Source organism: Corylus avellana, chromosome 1 (assembly GCF_965113065.1).
Source record: "Corylus avellana chromosome 1, dhCorAvel1.hap1.2, whole genome shotgun sequence".
Taxonomy (NCBI): domain Eukaryota; kingdom Viridiplantae; phylum Streptophyta; class Magnoliopsida; order Fagales; family Betulaceae; genus Corylus; species Corylus avellana.
The window spans coordinates 7,339,897-7,364,699 of record NC_142490.1 but is presented as its reverse complement, the minus strand read 5'-3'; the positions used below and the strand labels follow the sequence as shown (position 1 = coordinate 7,364,699).

Below are 24,803 nucleotides of genomic sequence, written 5' to 3'. Positions count from 1 at the left end.
GTTACAAAACATTTGTGAATTATTATCAATTCCCTCGTTACAAAACATTTGTGAATTATAGAGATGAGTAGTAATTTTTGGCACACTGATGTACTTAAACAGTAAATACGTTGGTGTTAAAATATTATAAAATAATATTAAAATAATATTTGAACAGTAAAAAAAAATTTAATATTTTAACACCGTAATAAGAGGGAAGGATCCAAGAAACAGACCCTAGCTCAGAGATGTGAAGAAAGGGTTGCTCAATTTGGTTCTTGGAAAGACATTGAAAGGTCTACAGAGAAGCCATCATTTTCGGTTGATTGGGCATTTCCACATTGTTTTCAAAAAGTAAAGATGAATAGTGCTCACCATCCTTTTATCTTTTCTTTTTGGGGTCGACGTTGTTGCCGACACGTAAGATCGTTTCCCTGAATACAAAAACACCATCATTGCACTATGAATCACGAGGATACTTCACAAACTGACCCCATATATGACTTTCACTAGTGCTAGAGCCATTCACACTTGCCTGCATTAATATTTAAGCTAAGCAAACTCTTAACCACTTTAACTAGCCAAATGTGTGGTCCTCTTTGCTTCATGGCCTGGAGTGCTCTTAGATAGTTGGGATATTACAGAGATAATAATATTCTGTTTCCTCTAGAACATACATTTTCTTCCGATTCACTTTATACCACTATTTCATGAGGTGTGACCTCCAACCAATTGATCAATTCATTGAGGACAATATCATATACTTTTTAAACATTGGGAAATGAATTTTTTTAAATCATTTTATTGCAAAACTACATTTTATTTAAAAAATCATATGCCTTTTACCGGCTAACTAAAAAATCATATGAATACATGCAATAATAACACATGACAAATTTATAAACTGAGTTGAAAAAACATTTATTTCAAGCGCATCTTACGTTACTTAAAAGCAACATTGGGGTATGGTATTCGTTTTCGACCAATCACGAATGTGTGCCTTCTTGCCTATTTGGATGATGATTGGGCCGGGTGCCTTGATGATCACCGTCCACAGGGGCTTAATATCAAACCAGATGCTAAGCCGATCAAGCAAGCGCAACAACACTTTCATCCACTCTTCACAAAGAAAATGGATAAATAAAGAAATTATAGGATGTGAATTGACTTCATAGACCTAAATAATGCATTCCCTAAGGATGAATTTCCTGTGCTAATCACAAAAATCATGATAGACAAAACCTGCGGATATGAAAAGATTTATTTCATGGATGGCTTGTTTGGTTATAACCAAATCAAAATAAAGGCCGCCAAAATCTGGTCAATACTTCTTGAGAATCCCTACTTTAATAATCTTGTTTTTAAAAAGGTGCCGCTAGAAGGGGATGGAGAGCAGGGATAGGATCTAGAGCTACGGTTATGACAATTTAAAGAAAACTTGTGTACGTTGAGAAAATTGAGGGCATCAATTTAATTACTTTTGTAAACAATTTCAGGGAGAGAAAAGCAGTGAACAAAACAAAAATAAAGAAGCGGATTGAAAGAGCCAAAGATTCACCTATGCAATAATACTCGGGTTTAGTTTGGTTAATGATTGAAAGATTAGTTTGTCAATGTTCATAATATTGACTACGCTGATGATGTTGTGATGAAAGAGAAATTATGAAGTGAAGACTAAGTTAAATACTAGTTTATAGATACTACAGCTTTTCAAAACAAAATCATTAACAAATTGCCATCACAAAAGCAAATACTAGTTCCACAGTTAAAAAAATAAAAAAAACCGACAATATATATATATATATATATATATATATATATATATTGAATTGAACTAAAAAATAATTTAATCATACATAATAATGTAACAAGCTAACAACAAATAGTAGTAATAATTATTATTTTAAATAAAAGTGATGCTATTTCCATTTGACAGAAATTTCATACAAATTGAATTCTAGTAAACTTTTATAACCCAACTTCTAAAATTGACATATGTCCCATACCATATGGGAAACACATTCTAACATATTTATAGGATGCGTGTCCTTTATATGTTTTAACATGTTTAAAGGACACATGTTTAAATGCTGAGTTGTAAGAGTTTGCCTTAAAAGAAATTTGGGTCATTTTCATTATTTGGCATAATATAACTTGAAAATTCTTCCCAATTAAAAGAAACCAAGGAGATGAAAGGCAACAGAACTCCATCCAGGTGTCAAAAGATAAGACTTTAATCTCTATGGCAAAACTTAAATCTGTTAAGCTACAACAGCCTAAAGCCAGATGAGTTCAGAAACCTCAGAAAAACCGTTCTAAAGAGTTTAATGACAAAAACCCAAACATTTAAACAATGGCATTGGCGGCACTTGCAATCCTTGGCCATAGATCAGCACACTCCTTTCCAATTGGCCCAGTAATAGCAGATCCTGCAACCAGAACAGAACATGCACAAGAGGCTTACAACGACAATTCAAAAAAAAATCCACAAAAAATGAATTACATTATAACAAAAGATGAAACAAATAGCAACTTCGTACTAAATCAGCAACATCTCCCATACGCCATATTGTTCCCAAATGTGCCAGCTCAAAATGGCTTGGCAGCATTGATATGCCAGTTTAAAATAATGGTACCTCTCTCACCCTATAAGAACAGGATGAATGGAGCGGGCATGCGTTCTAAATCCATAGGTGCTTGGGTATATATATATATATATAGACACCAATCTTTTACTTATCCAAAAAATATATATATAGACGCTACCAACAAAGCTATGAAATGTTAACCAACAGGCCATGTAAATTTTATTATAAGCATCCTAGAATTGAATTGTTATTAGTATTTTCGTTATAATAATAATTATTGTTGCAAGTATAATAACTATTATCATTACTACTACTATTATATTATTTGCGCTTGGACAGTACAGAATCAAAATAACTAGAATTGACTTCATGATGACTGTACCTTTCATTTCGCCCTTGGGGTTGACGATAACACCAGCATTATCTGCATTCGTAAAAAGAGCTCATGATCAGAAAACTTGAGGAACAGAAAGAGATTCTCCTAAGAAAATTCTGATAAAGAAATAAGACAATTTTAACAACAGATGCAAGAAGATAATACACCAGAAGTTATGTTCATGACAAGCATGCTATAAAATTTAAACTATAGGTACTAGTTTAGATACACAAAACTACCATGCAAAGATAGTAGGTAATATAAATACTGAGTTAAGGTGTGTTGTTAATTCCAAAAAGCCCTCTACATAGTCCCAAAGAAAATGTATTAGTTTCACTAATATATTCATGCTTGCCATGCCACAACAATTACTATGATATTGAACGAGATAAAGCATCATAATTACCTAGTGCTTTCTAATGCCTAATTACCTATGGATCCCTTTTTTTTTTTTAACAAAAATAAGTAAATAATCTGTTATAGAACACTTAGATAAAGTGCAATTTTTATAACAAAGAACAAACCACTAATATAGAACCTTCCAAAATAGAAGTTTGTGCTTAAAGCATTCTAACCTGTTGTTAGGCAAAATAGGCCCTATTATCTACACTCCTTATGACTTGTTAACAACCAAACAAACGATATAAACCCATATCAACATATACAGAAAAATAGCAACCTTCGAAGTACATAAAAACACCATCCTTTCGGCGCCACGGCTTGCGCTGCCTCACAATAACAGCGGGCAAGACCTTCTTTCGGAGATCAGGCTTCCCTTTCTTGACAGTTGCCATCACCATGTCGCCAACACATGCTGACGGCAGGCGGTTGAGGCGACCCTTGATCCCCTTCACAGAGATAATGTAAAGGTTCTTGGCCCCAGTGTTGTCTGCACAATTCACAGTTGCTGCCACCGGAAGACCCAGTGACATTCGGAACTTGTTCCCAGCACTTCCTCCACGTCCTGCAAATCAATAAATATAAACAATCATGAAAAAAATGAATGAAACCCATATCCCATATTTCTTCTTTGGGAAAAGTTCAAAAAACACAAAAAGAGTTTCATACTCTCGCTCAGCTAATTCTAATGACTCTTTCCACAATTTTTAAGTCTCTCCTAATATACCACTAATTCGCTGTTGCTTTGCAGACAAAATTTGGGGAAACAATTTATATATATATATATAAGTAGGGAAACAGAAAGTAAAAAAGCATGAGGAAAATTTGAGGCGAAACGTATAAACTGTGTGCGCTTCCAGCAACCAAAGAGAGTGAGAAAGCAAGAAACCAGAACCAAATGATTACCTAAACAGAGAATAAAAGGCAAAAGCAAACTGAAATCCAAATGCTCTATTTCGTTGCTAGGAATAGGGAAACAATAATAAAAAAAAACCTACTAGCTTCAGACAAAAGTAATTTTGAGAAGAAAAAAATAAACTGTTGCTGAAGAGAGCCAAATACAGCTCCGAAACATGGCCTAATTTTTTGGAACCAAAATTCTGAGAGACAATCCCATTTCTTTTCTACACTTTTCTTTCCACAGTTTTCTGAGCATCCAAACAGAGAATAACACTAAAACTTAATCAAGAGAGAGAGAGAGAGGTACCTCGCTTCGACATGGCTGAGGAGAATGGGCGGCTTCAGATCCGGAGAAGAAGACTTCAATAGAGGTTTTATATTATAGCAATAGTGTAACACTATGAATTTGTTAGGGTTTTTCACTTTTCAATTTGGGCCGGGTAAGCCTGCCTTTCTTCACCCGATTTGGGGCTTATCTAGTTATCTGATTCTGGGTTTTACTTCTTTCTTTAATTAACCTGTAAATTCATTAAAGCCTTAAATATATGGCATTTGGGTCGGCATTTGTTTGGAGAAAAATAAATTCGGGGTTTTTATTTTTTATTTTTTATTTTTTTATTTGTGATTATAAAATCGGTTTTATTTGTTTCAATGCAAAACATATTTGGAAAACATTTTTCTCGTTTTTAGGTGATTGAGAATGAAAAAAATACAAAATCAGTCTATGTGATTTTGTAATTAGCTTCCTGTAGTATTCAAATGAATTCAGAGGCCTCTGAAGTATGTCAAAAACTAACAATTTGATACAACAAGGAGCAAATTGTAAATCGGGTCAACCACATGGACTGATTTTGTATTTTTTTCTAAAAAATATTGATCAATGTACATTATATTCTAATCAACATAAATCCTTTAAAAATATTTTTTTAAAAAAAATTAAAAAGCTTTAATCTGTCGAAAAGCCTAAACCATTTTCCCTAAAATTCGCCACCCTCCAACAGCACCCACCCCAAGTGAAGAAGCGAAAATAATCATCCTTTTATATTTCTTTCTTCTTTTTTTCAGATTTCTATTTGATATAAAACTGCAAGTTTAGATCATCTAGTATCAAAGTAGGTTACTTTCTACCCATATTTTTCCTGTTAAACCCATTTTTTTTTTCCATTACCAAGCATCCATTCGTGTGTTGTCATTGTATGTGGTGATTGAACATGGTGCACCGACAGTGTGCAGTGGTAGCCATCCGTGAAGGAGATCGTTTGGCTTGCTATTGCGGTGGTGCAAAATGATGGAGCTACAAGTTGGAGTCCTGTGCTGATAAAATCCCCAAAATAATCTCAATATAATTTCTATAATCATAATAATTGCATATTATTACAATAATCTCTTCCTCTTTATTCGGTAATAATTGCATTATTGCAATCTTTTCATTAGGAATGTGATTCCATAATAATTGTTTTTTTAGAATAAGTTGCAATTCTCTCCATAAGAAATGTAGATGCCGTATGTCAATTCAATCAATGAAAGCATCAATTGCTCTATACAACATTTAGAGGTTAATCCCTTCAAAGTGATCAATCATAGATTCAATCCCCTAAAAGCAATTCGGCGATTCATTTATCATTTTTTTTTTTCCTTTTATTTTATGATTTTCAATGGATAGAAACCTTTATGTTCCTATCATTTGATATCAAAGTTGAGTTTGAGATCAAACATAGCTCGTTGAGTATAAGATCAAATAAGTTGCGCCTTTCTAATCAAGTTCCAGAAGGGACGAGTAATAGCTTGGATTAAAATGTTATCAATGGACTCAGTATTAAGTTGAATACTAATAGGTGAGTAAAGCTGTGAAAAGAGAAATGGTTATCATCAGGTCAATGTTAATAAAATGAGTCACTGTAAATATCAGTTGTAGAGCGTAGTGTCCCATATAACTTAAGTACAATCTTAATCATGTGTAAATAAGTTTTTAAACATCCACCCCTTACAAGTCAATTTTCGAAGGTGAGTTCTACATATCACTAGCCAAAGAATGTAATTGCATATCTATTTGAAGCCAGTATAAGAGTATGTTGAAAGGTTGAGTTTCTTTAAATAAATAGAGATGTAGCACCCTCGTATTCCCCTTCCATCCCCCATAGCTAATGTAGCCTGGTCCTCCATAGCTTTTGACGTGCATGAAAATTAGTTTTTTGTTTAGAGAGAGACCACCCACATAAGCCCTGGGAAGATGAAAGGAAAATAGGGGAAGAATAGAATTACTCGATGTAATTGCCTTCTTTGGGGCTTCAAATTCTTGCAAATCTTCAGCTTCCGAATTCCTCATTTGATCCAATTTTTTTTGTTGTAGAAAATCAATGTCATAATACCATAATAGTCTCTCGAACAAAGATGGCGTCAAGCTGAGTAAATTTTTGAAACCCCTTCCTCCTTAAGAAATGAACCGCAAGATATATATGTAAGACGTTACACCATGTAGCACATTCCACTCATCTGGTTAAGCTAGAGTTGCCCTCTTGCCTTTGGCATCTCTTGACTGCAAATAAATTCTCTTAGTCACAAATATGCTTTTACATAAAAAAGAAATGTGTGGAGAGAGAGAGAGAGAGAGAGACCTGTGCAGCAACAGATCTCTTTGCATCCAGAAACTCTCTGTAAATGCTATAGAGTCTATGCTTCTCCATTTCTGAAACAGAGGGTCTTGTCTTAGAAGCAGTAGACTTCAAGAGAGCATCATTTATTACTGGCTTTCTATTTGGCTCATTGGCATCCGCACTGCCCAAAAGCTCATGAACTGCAGCAAGCTGTGCATCTGAAAGCAGAGCTTGGAGGTCAGCGCCACTAAATCCTTCTGTTAGACGGGCTATGGCATCTAAATCAACGTCCTTGGCCAATGGTAGCTGCATTCATTGATAAAAATAAAAAAAATAAAAAAAGCTTTACAATATCATATTTTAACTTTACAAAACAAGTAGACACAAAGAAAGCTTCACGAGGCATAATTTGGCGCTGAAAATACAATAAATAATTAATGATAATATTTTTCATTAGTCATCTTAATATTTCCTCAAAATTCTGGTTTTGCTAGAAGGGACTTAATGGCTTATCAAGAGAAAAATATTGGGCCAAGACACAGATTCTTGGGATGTAAGGCTCCAAATAGGAGTTTGACCAAATCCAGATCATAGGTCAGGATAAATACATTTTTGGTCCATGTGGTTTGGGGTTGTGACAAATCACTCCTTGGGGTTTAAAAACTGGGGAACTATCCTCCTCACATTCAAACTCATAAATAACAAATAAAATCCATTAAAAGTTAACACTTACACGGGAATTAATAACTATGCATTAATTAGTCTGTGAAGAACTAAATAGAAAGTAAAAGAAGTATGCCTTAATTAGATAGTCTTACATACCTTTCTAGAGAGAACTGTAAGAATATCCAACCTCTCCCGCCAAGATGGAAAATCGCAGAATAGAAGGCGATCTAGCCTGCCAGGTCTCAACAGTGCAGCATCGAGTAAATCTGGTCTACTGCTTGACATGAAAAATGTAGGTTAATTTTCAATCAAACAGTAATCAATAAAAAAGCAATTCTGGAAACAAGACAGGGTAAAGATGACAGAAACATTCCACAATGGTGACCCCGTTTTGCACACAAGTATAGGAAACTATGAAGTAAATCTAAGGAAGCAATATGCACTAGTTTTTTAACTTGTAGCTGCCAATCAATTGGTACTGCTGGTGTATGTCGCTGATTAAAATCAGTTTGACTTAAATTAGTGCCCCAATGGAAGACTACCTGTAGTCCTATCATTAAACTGCAGTAAGCCTCCTGAAATTCATAATCATGCTGGCACTCCACCTCTAAGTTTATATTTTCCACCAGTGAAGTGAAGGTATAAAATGCCACTTAATGTCCAGGAAATGAGCTCTCCATTTACTTTACTGTGTTCCTCTCCTGGACATGGGCTCCAAGATACACGTTAGCCTGCCACACAGGACACCTAAAAAAATTAATAAAAAATAAAAAAGATGGAGATCCACCCCATTGCCACCCTCCACCCCATATAGGAAAGCAGTGGAGGGTGGCCCCGCCCACCTCATAGAGGAGGCAGTGGGGGTGGAGATCCACCCCACAAAGGGGCAGGGGAGGAGCTCACATCTGCAAGGGTGCTCTCCACCCCGACAAGGGGTCGATGGGGTGGCTCCACCCCTAGCCACCTCTGCGGAGGTGGAGAACCACCCCCTCCACCCCTCTGTTGGGTAGATCTCCACCCCCACTACCTCCTCTATAAGGTGAGCAAGGGGGGAGCCACCCCACCACTCTTCTGTGGGGGCAAAGCCACCCTCTGTGGGGTTGAGAGTGGTTGTGGGGTGGATCTCCATCCTTTTTTCTTTTCCCCTATTATTTTTTTTGTTTTTTCTTAAAAAAAAATTTTTGACATAATTTCTTGTGTGGCCAGTTGACATGTATATTGGATACATGTGTCAAGTCTTCATTGGTCTAACATGGACAATATGACCGGTGGAAGGCATTCCAAGCATTCAATTAATGATTGGACGAAAATCTATCGAACATATCTATTTGTCACTCAAGCAAAACATAGGATTTTAATTGTCGGAATTAGAAACTTGGGTCCTTATCTGTTACTGAGGCAAAGCTTAGTGATTGGAGGAAATTTCCCTATTATTAAAGACAAAGTTAACCTGCTTACCAGATTAATATCAAGAATTTTATTATCTAAGAGGAATCTAAAATAAGTACTAGGGGAAAATACAACTTACCCCATATGTGGTTGGGCCATAAAACACGCAACTCTCCCAAAATTTATTTTGTGGCACCAAAAGTTCCAGTGGTCCATATTAAAGTAAAAGACTTGCACCTAACCCTATAGCCAATTATACGACACCCTGTCCTTCCATCATTTTAACACCCTCCCGTAACCAATCTCCTCTCTTCATGATAAAAACTAAGAAAAAAAACATAAAAGCAAAAACTTTTCATAATGAATAAGAGAAAAGAGAAGAAAAAGATCAAGAGCAATTTTTTTCATCAATATAGGCTAATTAGGTCGCACATTTTTAACCAAGCTTATGGACACTTCACAGCCAAAACCTAAATACCTGCTTTTTCTCTACTAACAGTTCCTTGTCTTAACGTACTTTTAATGCCACTCTGGAAATAGAATTTCATGGAAGTTAAAAATTAAGTATCAGGTGGTTCAACTTCAGTTTAGGCTGTGTCGGCGCGTGAGGGGCGCGTGAGAGCTGTTTTATGCTAGTGTTGGGCTGTATCATGGCTGGTTCGAGGAGGTGGTCAGTGGAGTCCAAGGAGTTTGAGGTTTTGATTAAGGTGGGGGCAGCTGGGGTAAGGATTTTAGAGAGGAGTAAAAGATTCAAGAGGTCCATTTTCATGAAAAAGGACGAATTAGCGTGGATGGTGAGAATAGGTGAGGCGCTGGTGGCTGTGGACAATTCAGAAGTTTTTTGGGATCAGTCTAGAGCTGGGTATCCTAGAATAATAGCTCAGAAATGTTCAAACAGGCATGGATGTTTTCTGACAGTGGAGGAATTTGATGGAAGAAGGAGGTGTGGCTCAATCATCATTCCTGAAGGATGTCGTGGGTTTGGGTGGGATCGTTTCGTCGAGGAAATGCGAGTGGCAAACTCGTCTCTCTGTGACTCTCAAGGTGTAAGTGAGCACCGAGTGTTCAGGGAAGACAAGAGAGATAAGGAGGTGAAGGAAAGAAGGAGCTATGTGGAAACTCTGAGAATGTCATTGAAGTCAACCAAGGATTGCTGCAATTCTTTCCAAGAACCGAAGAACAGAGTGACTAGGAGGCAGAAAGATGACTCTGAGCACAGGAAACAGCAAGCTCAAGTTTATGGCAGCAAAGGGGTGTTTCTGTCGGAGACCCATGATTCGACGTCGGCCTTTGGTGTTTTTGGGGTGGGTCCGACGAAGCTGCCCTTGCTGGCGAGGTCTGATACAGGTCCAGTAGGGTTTGGTAGGCACAGCGTGAAGAATGGAGGATGCATGGGGGCGCCGATAGGAGCTCCGGCGAGTCGCAATTCATTGCCGGCAGGGCAGAAGGCGTCGACGTCAGCTTCTGGGCACTTGAAGGGACGGGAGGGAGTGGTGAACCATGCTGGGCAGACCTAATCTGCTGTACATCTCGAGCTCCTCAATGTTAGGGAGACTTTGAGTTGTCTGAAACGAGAATGTGACGTGGGATTGATTAAACTTGACAAAGTATTCAAGCAGTTGGAGGGCAGTGGGCTTGGGCAGGGAGATAAGAAAGATGTAGGCCAGCAAAGTTCAGTTTGGAAAGAAAAGGAAAAGTGTGGGCTGAGCTCAAAGCCCAACAGCAAGATGAAGGTGAAAAAAAGAGTAGTTTTTAAGCCCAAAGGACTGCTGGGCTCAGGCGCGGGCTGCTTTAGTAGAGTTGGACCGAATATATGTCTCTCAGCTGAGGTGGCACTCAGGGAGGAGGCTGAGAATAAATCGTTGGAGCTCAGACCTCACGTGGTACAACCGGAGAACTCGTCGTTGCTGGCCGAGAAGGTTCTACCTGTGGGTGGAAGGGCTGGATCAGCGGAAAGGGGTATACTCACAGAGGTTTTTGGCACTTCTGCTCGGGATGGCGATGGGTTTATGGTCAGTGAGAAGCCAAGCAACAGAGTCTCCACCTTTCCGGCGAAGGCTCAGTCTACCGGAAAGGGAAAGGGTTTGTTGACTTATAGGAGAAGGAATTTTGGGCAGAAAACATGGGATGATGTGTCGGTAGGCACGATTGCGGCTTCTGGGCAAGGGAAAGGAGTTCTAGGGTCGAGGCCGGAATCAACCCAGAGGGTGCCGGAGACGCAAGTTTTGCCGGAAAATGCCCAGAGCTCGCCGATTTGTCCGGTGGAGACCGGAATCAGTCCAGAGGGTGCCGGAGAAGCTGGGGAAAGTATTGCGACTTGTGGGCAGGGGAAAGGGATACTAGGGTCAAAGCCGGAATCAGCCCAAAGGGTGCTGGAGACGTAATTCCGGCCGGGAAACACCCAGAGCCTGCCGATGTGTATTGTGGAGACCAGAGATGGGGGGGCAGGTACGGGTGTGGGTACTGATCAGTTCCTGGTGAAGATACCCTCTCGTCGGAATAAAAGGATGGTAGAAGGGAGCTGTTAGCAGGAATTTTGTCGGGGGGAGGCAAGCAGTACGAGTCCGCAGTTTCTTGAGGGAAAAAAAGGAGCGGAATGTATGCCGGCAATGGAGCCTTTTTTTTTTTTTTTATAAGTAATAAATTTATATCAAAAGCGTAGAGGGGCGCAACCCATATACACGGGAAGTATAAAAGAGAGCGCCTAAGGAGGGAGAGAAATGAAAGAGGAAATCAGAGAAGCTAATTACTAAAGGAGCTAGCCAAGCGGCTGTCCAAGAGTAAAGAAGAAAAGATGAGTCAGTTCCTCTATAGTCCTAGTAGAATTCTCAAAACATCTAGCATTTCTTTCAATCCATATACACCGCATAAGACATAGAGGAATCATCTTCCACACTACCGCACTTCTAGCATGACCTCCCGACCACCAACAATAGAACAAGTCCCTTACTCTGCAAGGCTCCATGCCGGCAATGAAGCCTTTCGGGCCTAGCTCTAGTTTGGAAGAGGAAAGTATTTCAGATTCTGTTGGGTTGGAGGATTTAGGGCCAGGGTTGATGTCTTCCAGTTGGGTAGTTAATAATTGTCTCAAATTCTGCCCTAAAATTGGTATTACAGATGAAGGGAAGAAAGGGGAGTTGGAGTTGTTGTTCAACTCTATTGAAGCTTCTAGGATTCAGGGTGATGCTGATTCGGGAAGCATCTCTGCCTATGTTCTAGCCCCAACAAGATTAAAGGAGCTCAAGGATTGTGAGAGGGGCACGTTGGTGGATCATGAAGCTTAACATAGTAGCATGGAATGTGAGAGGGTTGAATGCCCTCAAAAAAAGGTTGCGTATTAGGAGTCTATTGAAAGAGTGGAAAGTAGATGTAGTGTGTTTGATTGAGACAAAGATGGAGGTTATTTCCTGAGAGGTGGTTCATAGTCTTTGGGGAGGCCGACATGTGGGATGGAAGTTTAAAGGGTCGAATGGCTTGTTGGGGGGGATGTTATTGATGTGGGATAGGAGGGTGGTGGAGTGTAAGGAGGAGTGTGTGGGGCATTTTTCCTTGGCTTGCTCTTTTCAAAATGTGGAGGACAACTGGGAGTGGGCTTTTGGGGGGGTATATGGTCCGAATGAGGATGGGGAGAGAAGGGCACTTTGGGAAGAGTTGGCTGGTTTGATGAATGTGTGGGAGGTTCCTTGGTGCCTTGGAGGGGATTTTAATATCGTTCGGTTCCCTAGTGAGCACTCCAGTGTTTCTTACTATTCCACTGGCATGATGGATTTCTCGGATTTCATCTCAGAGAACAATTTGGTGGACATGTCCTTGATGGGGGGTCAATTTACGTGGTCTAATAATCAAGAAAATGAGAGCTGGTCTAGAATTGACCGCTTCTTGATTTCCTCAGATTGGGAAGATCACTACCCTGCAATGTCACAAAGAAGACTTCAGCGCTTGATACCCAATCACTTCCCTTTATTATTGGATTGTGGGGCCCCTTGTGGAGGTAATAAGAGCTTTAAATTTCAAAATATGTGGCTTAAAGCTGAAGGTTTTGTTGATAAGGTTAGTTCTTGGTGGGGATCTTATTCGTTTGAGGGTTTACCTAGTTTTGTGCTTGCTAAGAAATTGAAATCTCTCAAATTGGATTTGAAAAAGTGGAATGAGGAGGTGTTTGGGGACATTGGGAGAAAGAAAAAGGAGTTGTTGGGAGGGTATTCAGGAGTTGGATGATTTGGCAGAGGTAAGAGGGTTAGCCCAGGAGGAGAAGGTCCGAAAGGCGGATATGGTGAAAGAATTGGAGAACACCTTGCTTTGTGAAGAAATCCATTGGTGTCAAAAATCGAGAACTTTGTGGCTCAAGGAGGGGGACCACAATACTCGTTTCTTTCACAAGATGGCAAACTCTCACCGTAGGTTCAATCGTGTGGAAGAGTTGCGTATTAATGGTGTTCTATCCGATGATCCAGCTGAGGTAAAAGCTCACATTGTGAGTTATTATCAAAGCTTATACTCGGAACAAAGCACATGGCTACCTAGAATGGACAACCAGCCTTTTTTGTCCATAGATGAGGAGGATAATAGGTGGTTAGAAAGAGATTTCGAGGAAAAAGAAGTTTGGGAGGTGGTTAAAGGCATGGATGGTGATAAGGCTCCGGGTCCGGATGGCTTCTCCATGGCTTTTTTTCAAGCCTGCTGGGGTGTTGTCAAACATGATGTCATGGCGGTTTTTGCCGAGTTCCATCGTAGACGACAGTTGGTGAAGAGCTTGAATGCAACTTTTATTTCCTTAATCCCAAAAAAGGCAGATGCGGTGGAGATGAAGGACTTTCGGCCCATTAGTTTGGTGGGAGGGGTGTACAAAATTGTTCCTACAGTTCTTGCAATCAGGATGAGAACTGTGTTGGGTAAGATCATATCATACTCTCAAAATGCTTTTATTGGGGGTCGCCAAATCCTAGATTTTGTCCTTATTGCAAATGAAAGTGTGGATAGTCGTATGAATTCAGGGGTGCCAGGTGTTCTTTGCAAATTAGACTTGGAGAAGGCCTACGACCATGTGAATTGGGACTTTGTGTTGTATTTGCTGCATAGGTGTGGGTTTGGTGAGAGGTGGAGGGCGTGGATAGAGTGGTGTATTACATCGGTAAGATTTTTCATTCTTGTGAATGGTTCTCCAGAAGGCTTCTTCAATAGCTCGAGGGGAATTTGGCAAGGGGACCCCCTTTCTCCGTTACTTTTTGTGCTTGTTATGGAGGCCTTGAGTAAGATGGTGAATGTGTCGGTTGACCAAGGCTTTTTGACTGGTTTCTCAGTGGGAAATAGGGTGTTATCGAAGTTAGTGGTCTCTCACTCTTTATTTGCTTATGACACTTTGATCTTTTGTGAAGCTTCTATCGAGCAAATCCGGTATGTGCGTCTCATTCTTTTATGTTTTGAAGCTGTTTCGGGTTTGAGAGTGAATCTTGGTAAATCTAAAATTGTGGCTATTGGTGAGGTGGAGAACATAGGGGTTTTAGCTAATATCCTTGGGTGTAGTGTTGCCAATTTGCCGATGAAGTATTTGGGTCTCCCTCTTGGGGCGGGGCATAAGGATAAGGTTATGTGGAATGATGTGATCGAAAAAATGGAGCGTTAGATGGCAGGTTGGAAGAGAATGTATCTATCTAAAGGAGGTCGTTTAACTCCCATTAAGAGTACGCTCTCTAATCTTCCGACTTACTTTTTGTCTCTGTTTCCGATTCCTATGAGTGTAGCTAAAAGACTTGAGAAAGTACAAAGAGACTTCTTATGGGGAGGGATGGGAGATGAGCATAAGCTGCATCTTGTAAATTGGAATCAAGTCTGTCGTCCCCTTCGGTACGGTGGGCTTGGCATTCGTAAGTTGCATCAGTTTAATCAAGCTCTCCTAGGTAAATGGCTTTGGAGATATGCTAATGAGAGTGCGGCTCTATGGTATAAGGTTATTAAAGCTAAATATGAAGATCAGGAGGGAGGTTGGTGCACTAAGGAGGTTTCGGGTTCCCATGGTGCGGGCTTATGGAAGCACATTCGGCAAGGTTGGAATTTTTTTGCCAAAGGTATTCGTTATGAGGTGGGGGTGGGTTCGAAAGTTCGTTTTTGCCATGATATTTGGTGTGGAGACTCCTCTTTGAAGCATGCTTTCCTGTCTTTGTACAGCATAGCCAGACACAAAGAAGCTTGGGTGAAGGATAACTTTATTTGGGGGAATGGGGTGGTCGAATGGAATGTCATTTTTGTGCGGTCAGTACAGGATTGGGAGATGGATTTGATTTCTTCTTTCTTTGACCGGTTGTACTCGTACAAGATATCCATAGGCTCTATGGATTGTATTCGATGGTCTTCGTCTAAGAAAGGCAATTTCGAGGTTAAGTCTCTCTTCAAGGCCTTGTCCAAATGAGACCATGAAGTGTTTCCTTGGAAGAGCATTTGGCGTACTAAGGTGCCATTGCGAGTGGCTTTCTTTGGGTGGACCGCGGCCTTAGGCAAAATTTTGACTCACAACACCCTGCGGAAGAGGAACCTAGTGGTAGTGGAATGGTGTTGTATGTGCAAGAAGAATGGAGAGTCGATCGATCATCTTCTTCCCCATTGCGAGATCGCAAGTGTTCTTTGGCATACTATTTTTGATCGGTTTGGGCTGCTTTGGGTCATGCCTTGCAAGGTGAGGGGCTTGTTCGATTGTTGGTGGTCAGGAGGAAGTTCTCGAAGCGCGGTAGTGTGGAAGATGATCCCTTTGTGTCTTATGTGGTGTATTTGGAATGAAAGGAATGCTAGATGCTTTGAGAACTCCACTAGGACTATAGAGAAATTGACTCATTTTTTCTTCTTTACTTTGTATTCCTGGACGGCCGCTTGGCTAGCTCCTATAGAGATTAGCTTCTCTGATTTTATTTTTCATTTTTCTCCCTCTTAGGCGCTTTCTTTTATACTTCCCGTGTATGTGGGTTGCGCCCCTCTGCGCTCTTTTATATCATATTTACTTATCAAAAAAAAAAACAGTTCCTTGTCTTAACATCAAAACAGGCCCTACTCTTTGTCACTTCATCGAAAACAATTCCAAACCAAATACAGTCCAAAGCAACAAAGACACCAAATCCAAACAGTAATAATATAGAAATACACAAGAAGTTGAAACAGAGGACTCATCTTCGTTTACACTAAACTTAGTGGGATTCATCAGGTCCGTCACTCAAACAAAACCACCAGATACAACTACCAGCAGTCACACAGGCATCCCACATCTTCACACATTTAAATCACCACCACATCTCATGTTGATGCCATGAATCTCTCATCAGAAGCCAAGAGCCACAAGTGTACCACAATGACTCCATATCCGATGATTTTGAGACTCGTATTTATATCCAAAAGTAGGTGAATCTCATTTTTCATCTCCAATGGTAACTTCCACAACAACAACCCTTCCAATGAAGTAGTAAATGTGATGGGTGATGCAGCACTATATGTTTTGTTTAGGTCATGTGTAAGGTTTCTTCAATTACCGGATGAAACAGGGGTTTAGTGTCACAAACTAAATTCCAGGGGGTTTCCCTGTTTTACAGCCCAACAACATGGGGGTAAAACGTAAAATATTCCATAAGTTGTGATTATTGTGAGGAGAGACTAACCTTGTGGCAGCAAACACAAATACACCAGTTAAAACTTCAACACCATCTAATTCTGTTAGAAACTGCAAAGAAGGGAAATGTAATCATTAGAAGATCAATTCAAAGCGAACAGAAGGTGGTACAGGCACACAAGAGACTGACTTGATTAACAACACGATCAGTTACTCCAGTATTATCATGCCCTCTTTTCGGGGCGATAGAATCAAATTCATCAAAAAAGAGAAGGCATGGTGCAGCAGCAGCTGCTTTTGAGAAAATATCCCGAACCTGAAACCAATATATAGGCATCAGCAGCAGGAGTATGCATTACACTTCACTTGCAAAAAGTCAATTCAACATATTTCCAGAAACAGGAACCCACCAAACAATTAAAAGGGTGTCTGCCTTAGTAAACATGACATATACAGGGAAACACCAAACAATTGAGACCTAAAATTATAATCATCTAATAAATCTGCAAAAGAACAGACTGAAGAACCACCAGAAGTCCCATCTACTTCTAAAGCGTGTGCAAATGCGAAATTTCAGCTTTGGCAAGGAAAGCTCAATATTTTCAAGGTTCTAGAATTTCTCTCTTCAATACATCATCCTCTTTGATAAAGGTATCAACAGTAATAATCTTCGCAAGAGAAGCTGCCTAGACAAAGAAAACCACTCTCCTCTGCACCTTGACCTTCCAAATGCTTTTTCCCTAGGAAGTGTTGTCCACATCACCTCTTAACACTTTACAATAAGATTCAACTCAAAAAATTTCTATATTTAGAAGGAACTCAATAAAGTCTATCATAAGCATCTCTACTTACCTCCTCTGAATACAGCAAATCTTAAAAGGACATTAAAGCTTCAGTTCACTATATTGCACAGGCCTCACATCTTGGGCATTAATGGTAAGTGTCATTAGTTCATACCTCATAATCCATCACCAATTCATCCTTCTCAGGCCCAAAATTATATAGAGGATGGAACAAGTTTTGGAGAAAATCTCACCACACCACAGGTCAAGCCAAAATCAAACCCTAATACAATCCCATATCCCAAATTTCAACGAATTTTGTGGAACTTCATTCAAACGCTCCTAATGTGCTTCCTCATTCCCAACCCATAAGATCCCCTAAAAATGCCAGAGCACCAATGACTTCAGCTCACCTTATACTTCACCTTCACTAAACTTCCTTATGCCCAAACCCCCAGACTGAATAGGAGAATAAACCTTATCCCAATTTAAGATGGTATTTGACTTCCTCGCCTATACCACCTCACAAAAGTCTCTTTGGAGCTTCTCAAGCCTTTAGAAAAATTGGCATTGGGAATAAAGATAAGAAATACGTGGTCAGATTTGATAATGTATTCTTGATTAAATTAATCTTCCACCTTTACAAAGATGCAACAACTTCAACCCAGTCAATCTCCTTTCCATCCACTCCACAAGTGCATCCCACACGGCCATTTCCTTATAAGATGAGCCAAGAGGTAAACTTAAATGAGACATCAGATGTAATCCAACCTTACATCCTATTAACCCAGCAAATTCCTCATACCCTTAGACTTTTCCAGCTGGCATTAATTCAATCTTCCAAAAGTTGACTTTCAATCCTGAAAATCAACTCAAACACATAGAGCAAATTTCTGGGTTGATCTGCATCTGCATCACAAACAATAAGGCAGTCATCCACAAAGAGAAGGTGAGAAACATGCATGGCCTCCACATCATTCATAGATGCTATCCCCATCCCTACTGCCTCGTTCAGCGAGAAGCACTTCTTTTAAAAATGATGCTATCCCCAACTCATAAGCACACTTGCGAAGGATCCCAAAGCTTGACTTGAGAACAAACAACTGGCACCAACTACACAAAATTTCAGTGAAAGACAAACACTACATAGAGAAACTAATAAAACCGGGTTGAAGAAGACAATGATATAAGGTGATGAAGACAATTACAATAATTGTTCTTCTTGTTCTTTTTCTGTGATAAGTAATGTTGTATATACCAAAAAGCGTAGAGGGGCGCAACTCTAATACACAGGGCGTATACATGAGAACACTTAGGTAGAAGAAGAAAAAAGTACAAGAAACTTGTGAAAGTTAATCACTAACGGAGCTAAATAAGCAACTGTCCAAGTAAACAAGGAGAAGAAAAAAAATGACTTAAGCTCCTTCTTGTTCTTATTGTTGGCATCATGATCATCTTAACCTTCCATATAAGAATCCTGTATCAAAAAATTTTGTTGAGAGAATACCAACAAAAATTCTTACTCCCGAAAATACTTTTCACACTTTGTTTACATATGTACAGAACTCAAAAAAAGATTACTACCATGAGGCATACATAATTTTCACAGAAAACAAAAGCATACAGCCAATAAATCAAGAAATGCGAGAACCCTCGGAAAATAAAGACTGATAAATTACATAAATTTGAAAAATCATGGGCTACTAAATATATTTTGAAACTTCAGAAAAAAAAAAAAAAAAAAAAAAAAAAAAAAAAAAAACTATAAATTGGTATACAGAAAATAGTAGTAAGGAAAGATTTAATTGGCCTCTTACAGCTTGCTCAGAAGCACCAATATATTTGTTTAAAAGCTCGGGCCCTTTCACTGATATAAATCGCAAGGAACAAGCAGCAGCAGCAGCACCCACTAAATGCGTCTTACCACAACCAGGAGGCCCATATAAGAGAATGTTTGACCGCAACCTTAATGGAGCTTGTGAAAAGGTGTTTGGGAACTTTGAAGGCAATTCAATGATCTGACATTGAAATTATGAATCAACAAAGGAAGAGAATAAGAAAATACTATTGAAAGGTTAATAAGAAATTCTAAACCAATTTGGTTCCATAAAGCAGTATATGATGAGCACTTGTGAAAATGAGAGGAATAAAGAAAGAGAAAGAGACCAAGCTATTCTAATAACAGAGCAATTTTTGGATGAAGAACTGTACACTTATAGTGGTTGTGCACGTGTTTTCTGCCCTTTACGTTTTAAGTTTCTGAAAACATAAAAAATAAAAAATAAAAAATAAAAAAGGTTGTAGGTTTTTGCTACTGTGGTGTTTTCTGTTTTCAGAAACAAGAAGCCAAACGCTGCCACCACCAGCAAAAACAGTTTTTTGGTCTTTGAAAACCAGTTACCAAACAGGCCCAAAGCACACTGTTTGAGATAACCCCCCCGGCTCCTTTCAACCAAACGCAACACAGATAACCCTTCTACAATCGAAAGCTCAAAAGCTTTGGTCTCTACCAAAAACCAAGTCCAAAAACCCATCACAGACAACCAACAACCGTGGACTACAACCAAGTCCAAAAACCCATCACAGACACGGCAAAAGAAAGACGTTGGCACGGGCCTACACGCACTGACAAGAGAGAGGATAGAAGAAAGGATGGTTGATATCTCTTAAATATGTAAAAATTGTATTTTTTTTTTTTAATTAATAAAAAATAATCTTTTTTATATATTTATAATGAAAACCACAAAAAACTTGCAATATAAAACAATCAAAACTTAAAAGCTATAAATCAAAAAGAAAAAAGTGGCAAGTTAGCGACTTAACACAACACACATCGAAAATACTAATGTACATTCATGACTAGAAAATTAGGAAGCAAATAGAAATATTTTACCTCTATAATAGCGTTCCGAATGTCAGTAAGACCTCCAACATCATCCCACCCAGAGCGACCGACTTCAGGAGAAGATTTAGTGATGTCACGCATGGCAACTGGAAGGAATTCATGCATTGCCAGGGAAAAATCTTCCTTGAGTAATGTGGGCTTTTCATCCTTGTCAAATGCAGAATGAGAAGGCAAAAAACGACCAATGGCAGCATGAACAGATCTATCAACCAGTATTTCCTGAAAGAATGAGGTTGTTTAATATTTATGGTTCCAAAAACATCTAAAGTGCTTCCTTGATAAAACAATGAAAATTTTAGTGCAGCTGGCCCTATTTTGAAAACAATGAAAATTCATGATTCTAAGATAAAGGTGTAACAAGGCTCTTCTTCCTTGGTTGCTAGCAAGACATCATTTTCACTTCAAAATTGGCCTCAGTCACTATTTCTAGTTGTACCTTCTGCAAATAGTTTCATGTTTTCAGGTTAAGAAAAAGACTGTAAACATGCTCCCAAGCTCTCACCTATATACTAGAGCTTTTAAGAGAGCACATAATAGAAAGTGCCAAAGAGCAACAGATAAGGTTGAAAACTGCGGTAATATGATGACCATTAAGGCTCGTAATAGAAGATGCTTTTTGCAAATGTAAAATGATACTAAATTTGAATCAAGCTCAATACCAGATCATATGCATCATAGCCATCACATTTGGAAGCTATATCTAGCAAGATTTCATCGGAACATTGTAAGGAACGCCTCTGAATTTCATGCTTCAATATAGCCCCACGTTCTAAGGCAGCAGGAGCAGGCAGTTGAACATGGAAGTCAAACCTTCCTGATAATGACCAAATTCTCAAATGCAATAATTCAGTATATGAAATTTAAAGGAGTAAAATGAACCTTGCACCACTAACTTCAAATATAGGTTGTTACCCATTTTATACATGTAAGAAGATGCAAACCTGAGGAGCTCAATGATTGTGGTATAGTCTCTAGTGACTTGACAGAAGCTATAAAGGCAATAGGACCAATTCCACATAAGCGCTTCCTCTTTTCCTGTTCATGTAATAAATCCTATTAGTTGACAAAGGGCTAAAGACAACAAAATTTAGCCATAGCCACTGTTTTTAAAAGAACTTCTGATTATCATCTTGTTAACCCATAAAAACTTAGATAAGTTTTTATCTACAAGCATTTATTCTTCCTGGTCAAGCATGTAAAAGTAACTACTTATCGCCTATGTCTACATCATTAAGTAGGCTGATTGCAAGGGCAACTAGAGGCAAACCATACAAATACATCAGAGGTGAGGGTGAAAGAGGTGCGACTCCGGTAAACTATAGGGCATATCATTGGCAAGCTAGCAATGTGCAATTATAACTTGTTAGTGGTGTATTAGTCTGCTTCAAAGCAAATTCATACTAGAATTCATGGAGACGCCAACTCGCAGCCATATTGGCACCTCGCCCAACCCTGTTAGCCTCTCTCGTTCTTTACCTCTCCCTCACGTCTCTCTATCTTTCTCACCTTCTTTCTCTCTCTGGGATCCTTGTTCTCTTCCTAAATATTGATCACCAAATGGATTTTTGCAAATAAGGAAACTGGGGATCATAATCAAATCTTGATCTTAGAACTACAAGACTGTTATTCTGAGCTTCTAGTTCCATGCATCTATAATCTTTTAATTAGCCTATAATTAAAAAAAAAAATGTATTTTTTTCAAATATTACGTAAAAACATGCCTCAGTTTTATGTATAGGGTTCAGTAATCTTGGTTGCATCACAAAGAAAAATCTTGTGTTAGTGTTAGTGTGTCTGTCAACTAGAGATACATCGTTGGCCCATTTGTTAAAGCTTGTCCTTTCTTATAGTTACTAAAATGGTATTGGAATCAAGTTGTTTGTGAAGTCTTTGTTCAAGCCATGGTAACCTCATGATTGAATTTTATCTGGCAGGCCTACACATAGGAGGAGAGTTAGTTTTAATATGCATGTCAATTCCATATACATTATTGGCCCACTTCCTAATAACCTTAGTACCTTAGTTTTTGGGATTGATGGTTTCTAGCATCTAGTGAATACAAGAACTCATTTAAAGGAGTCCCTTTCAGGGAGCTTCCCCTACAAATTGATCATTTTATTTCCTTCATTACTTATTCTTTCTTCCCATAGTTTAGCTTAATGAACATTTTATCCTTGTAATTCCTTTTCTGCATTAAAATGGCTAAATCACAAATAAACTCCTTGTTTTAGGGATAATTACAGACCATCTCCTTGTCTTGTGGAAAATACCACTAAACTCCCTTGTAGTGTGGAGTAAAATGAAATCTTCATACTTTCTAATTGACATATCCCTCAAGAGACACATACATGTCGCTTTAGGAAAAAGCTGGCATCTTGGGTTGTGGGATGTCCTCTTTGCCTTTGAAATATCTTGGCCTCCCTTTGGGGGCTTGCTTTAAGGCTAAGTCCATTTGGGATGGAATTGTGGAAAGGATTGATCATAGGCTGGCTAGTTAGAAAATGATGTACCTATCTAAAGGTGCCAAGGCCACCCTTATTAGGAGCACACTCACCAATCTACCTACATATCTCATGTCTCTCTTTCCTATTCCTGCTATTGTGGCCAATCATATAAAGAAGCTCCAACGAGATTTTTTATGGGATAGGATAGGCAAAGAGCTCAAGTATCATCCGGCCAGCTGGTCCAAGGTCTGCTCTTCTATCTCTAAGGGTGGATTCGGGATTCAGAATGAGTGTTCAATCGAGTTTTGTTAGAGAAGTGGTTGTGGCGTTATGTGCAAGAGAGAGAGTTCTGGTGGAGAATTGTTATGGACGCCAAATATGGTTATGAGTGGGGTGGGTGGTGCTCCATCGACACATCAGGGTCACATGGGGTGGGGCTTTGAAGGTATATTAGTCGGGGGTAGAGGCTGTTTTCTAGCTATACCATATTTGATTCGAGAGATGGGTCCAAGATTAAATTCTAGGATGATGTGTGGTGTGGAAACTCAAGCCTCAAGAAAGCTTTCCCAGGTTTATATAATATGGCTAGTGTGAAGAATGCGCCTATTGATGTTAACAAGGATTATCAAGTGGTTCCCTTTAGTGGAATGATAGCTTCATTCGCTTGGTTCATGATTGGGAAGTAGATGTTCTAGCTCCCTTCTATTCCTATTGTATTCCCACATAACAAGAAGGGAAGGAGAAGATAAGATTTGGTGGGTTCCATCTCGCAAAGGGAAGTTTGACGTTAGATCTTTATACAAGATCCTTGCCTGTAAAGAGGCAATCTCTTTCCCTTCAAAGAGTATTTGGCGGACAAAGACTCCTTCGAGAGTGACTTTTTTGGCTTGGTCGGCGGTGCTAGGGAAGGCTCTTACCTTGGACAATCTTGAAAGAGACACCTAATCGTGGTTAATAGATGCTACTTGTGCAAATCGGATGGGGAGACCGTCGATCATCTTCTTCTCCATTGTGAGGTTGCCAATGCATTATGGTACGCCATTTTCAGTCACTTTAGGCTATCTTGGGTTATGCCTAATAGTGTGGCGGACTTGTTTGCCTATTGGTGGGCGGGAGGTCGTTCTTAGAGTGCTATTGTGTGGAAGATGGTTTCCCTTTGCCTTATGTGGTGTTTGTGGGGGGAAAGAAATGCAAGATGTTTTAAGGACCTAGAGAGGACTTTGGAGGAGCTCAAGTCCTTTTTCTTTTTCTCTTTTTACTTGGACCGCTACTCTTTTTTCTTGTTCTCTTTTCTTCTTCTACATAAGCGTTCTCTTGTATATTTCCTGTGTACTAGGGTTGCCCATCTCTACGCTTTTTGATATATACATTAGTTATCAAAAAAAAATCAAGAGTCAGCACAGCAACTATGTTCTTGGATTCTGAACCAAACAGCTCTGTTCTTACTCCTTTTTTAGGGCTAATTTTTGTGCTTCTTACACACATACTTGTCACGTGGGAGAATCCATCAATTAGGACAATAAATATGATGATTTCACATAATCAGCATCAGTTCTACCATTTCAGGAAATGTGGAATTAATAAACCATACATAATCATTACCCCATATTCATCCATAAGGTCTGTCAGAAATTCTGTAAGTGCAACAACAGAGGTTGAAGGTTGAGATCCTTCCAAGTCAGAAGAGGATGAAATAATGCTGTCGAGATCATCAAAGATGACAATTGAAGGTGCATGATCCAAAGCATCAGATATATAGCTGGAAAGTTCTTGTTGAATGATCACGGCCTTTTCTGAAGCAAGTCGGGAGCAAGAAACAAAAATGCTGCTAACACAAACCTATGTTAGAATAGTTTATACAGATTTCATTCCAGGAGCCTCCATCTTGATTTAGTGTTTTTGGGAGGTACAAAAAGTTCAATCCAAGGAGAAAGCTCTCAAAACCAGCATTTCAAATATGTCAATTACCAACTAAAGAGGAAAAAACCTTAATGCATTAAACATAAGTCCATACATGTGTGCTAAGAAGCCTTCATGATCTTCAAGGAATTTTGCAACAGCTCTTGCTAAAAATGTCTTTCCAGAACCCTAGTAGTCAAAAGTATGCCAATTTAAATTATTAACTTCGATATTGATATCAAAATAGTTAGATATAATAAACAAAACTAAGAATGTAAATACAGAAAACTATCT

General features: G+C 39.1%; 2 protein-coding genes across 3 annotated transcripts in view; both read right to left on the bottom strand.

Moving 5' to 3' along the window:
* Positions 1 to 2,193: 2,193 nt before the first annotated feature.
* LOC132171032 (large ribosomal subunit protein uL14x/uL14z/uL14y) lies at positions 2,194 to 4,658 on the bottom strand. Its single transcript, XM_059582234.2, has 4 exons — positions 4,550 to 4,658; positions 3,623 to 3,907; positions 2,950 to 2,991; positions 2,194 to 2,408 (listed from the first exon to the last, which is right to left on the bottom strand). The coding sequence occupies exons 1-4, from the start codon at positions 4,560 to 4,562 to the stop codon at positions 2,326 to 2,328; spliced, it is 423 nt and encodes a 140-aa protein (XP_059438217.1). The 5' UTR covers positions 4,563 to 4,658; the 3' UTR covers positions 2,194 to 2,325.
* A 1,462-nt stretch (positions 4,659 to 6,120) lies between these two features.
* The window catches only part of PEX1 (peroxisome 1), a 32,795-nt gene continuing 14,112 nt past the window's right edge, over positions 6,121 to 24,803 (bottom strand). For both annotated transcript variants that reach the window (XM_059579889.2, XM_059579890.2), the window contains 11 exons: positions 24,625 to 24,698; positions 24,213 to 24,435; positions 21,108 to 21,201; positions 20,826 to 20,980; positions 20,155 to 20,385; positions 19,079 to 19,279; positions 16,670 to 16,795; positions 16,529 to 16,590; positions 7,659 to 7,776; positions 6,858 to 7,142; positions 6,121 to 6,778 (listed from right to left, as the gene is read on the bottom strand). In XM_059579889.2, coding sequence (XP_059435872.2) covers positions 6,740 to 6,778; positions 6,858 to 7,142; positions 7,659 to 7,776; positions 16,529 to 16,590; positions 16,670 to 16,795; positions 19,079 to 19,279; positions 20,155 to 20,385; positions 20,826 to 20,980; positions 21,108 to 21,201; positions 24,213 to 24,435; positions 24,625 to 24,698 — 1,608 coding nt within the window. In that variant the 3' untranslated portion in view covers positions 6,121 to 6,739. The remainder of the gene's footprint in view (positions 6,779 to 6,857; positions 7,143 to 7,658; positions 7,777 to 16,528; positions 16,591 to 16,669; positions 16,796 to 19,078; positions 19,280 to 20,154; positions 20,386 to 20,825; positions 20,981 to 21,107; positions 21,202 to 24,212; positions 24,436 to 24,624; positions 24,699 to 24,803) is intronic.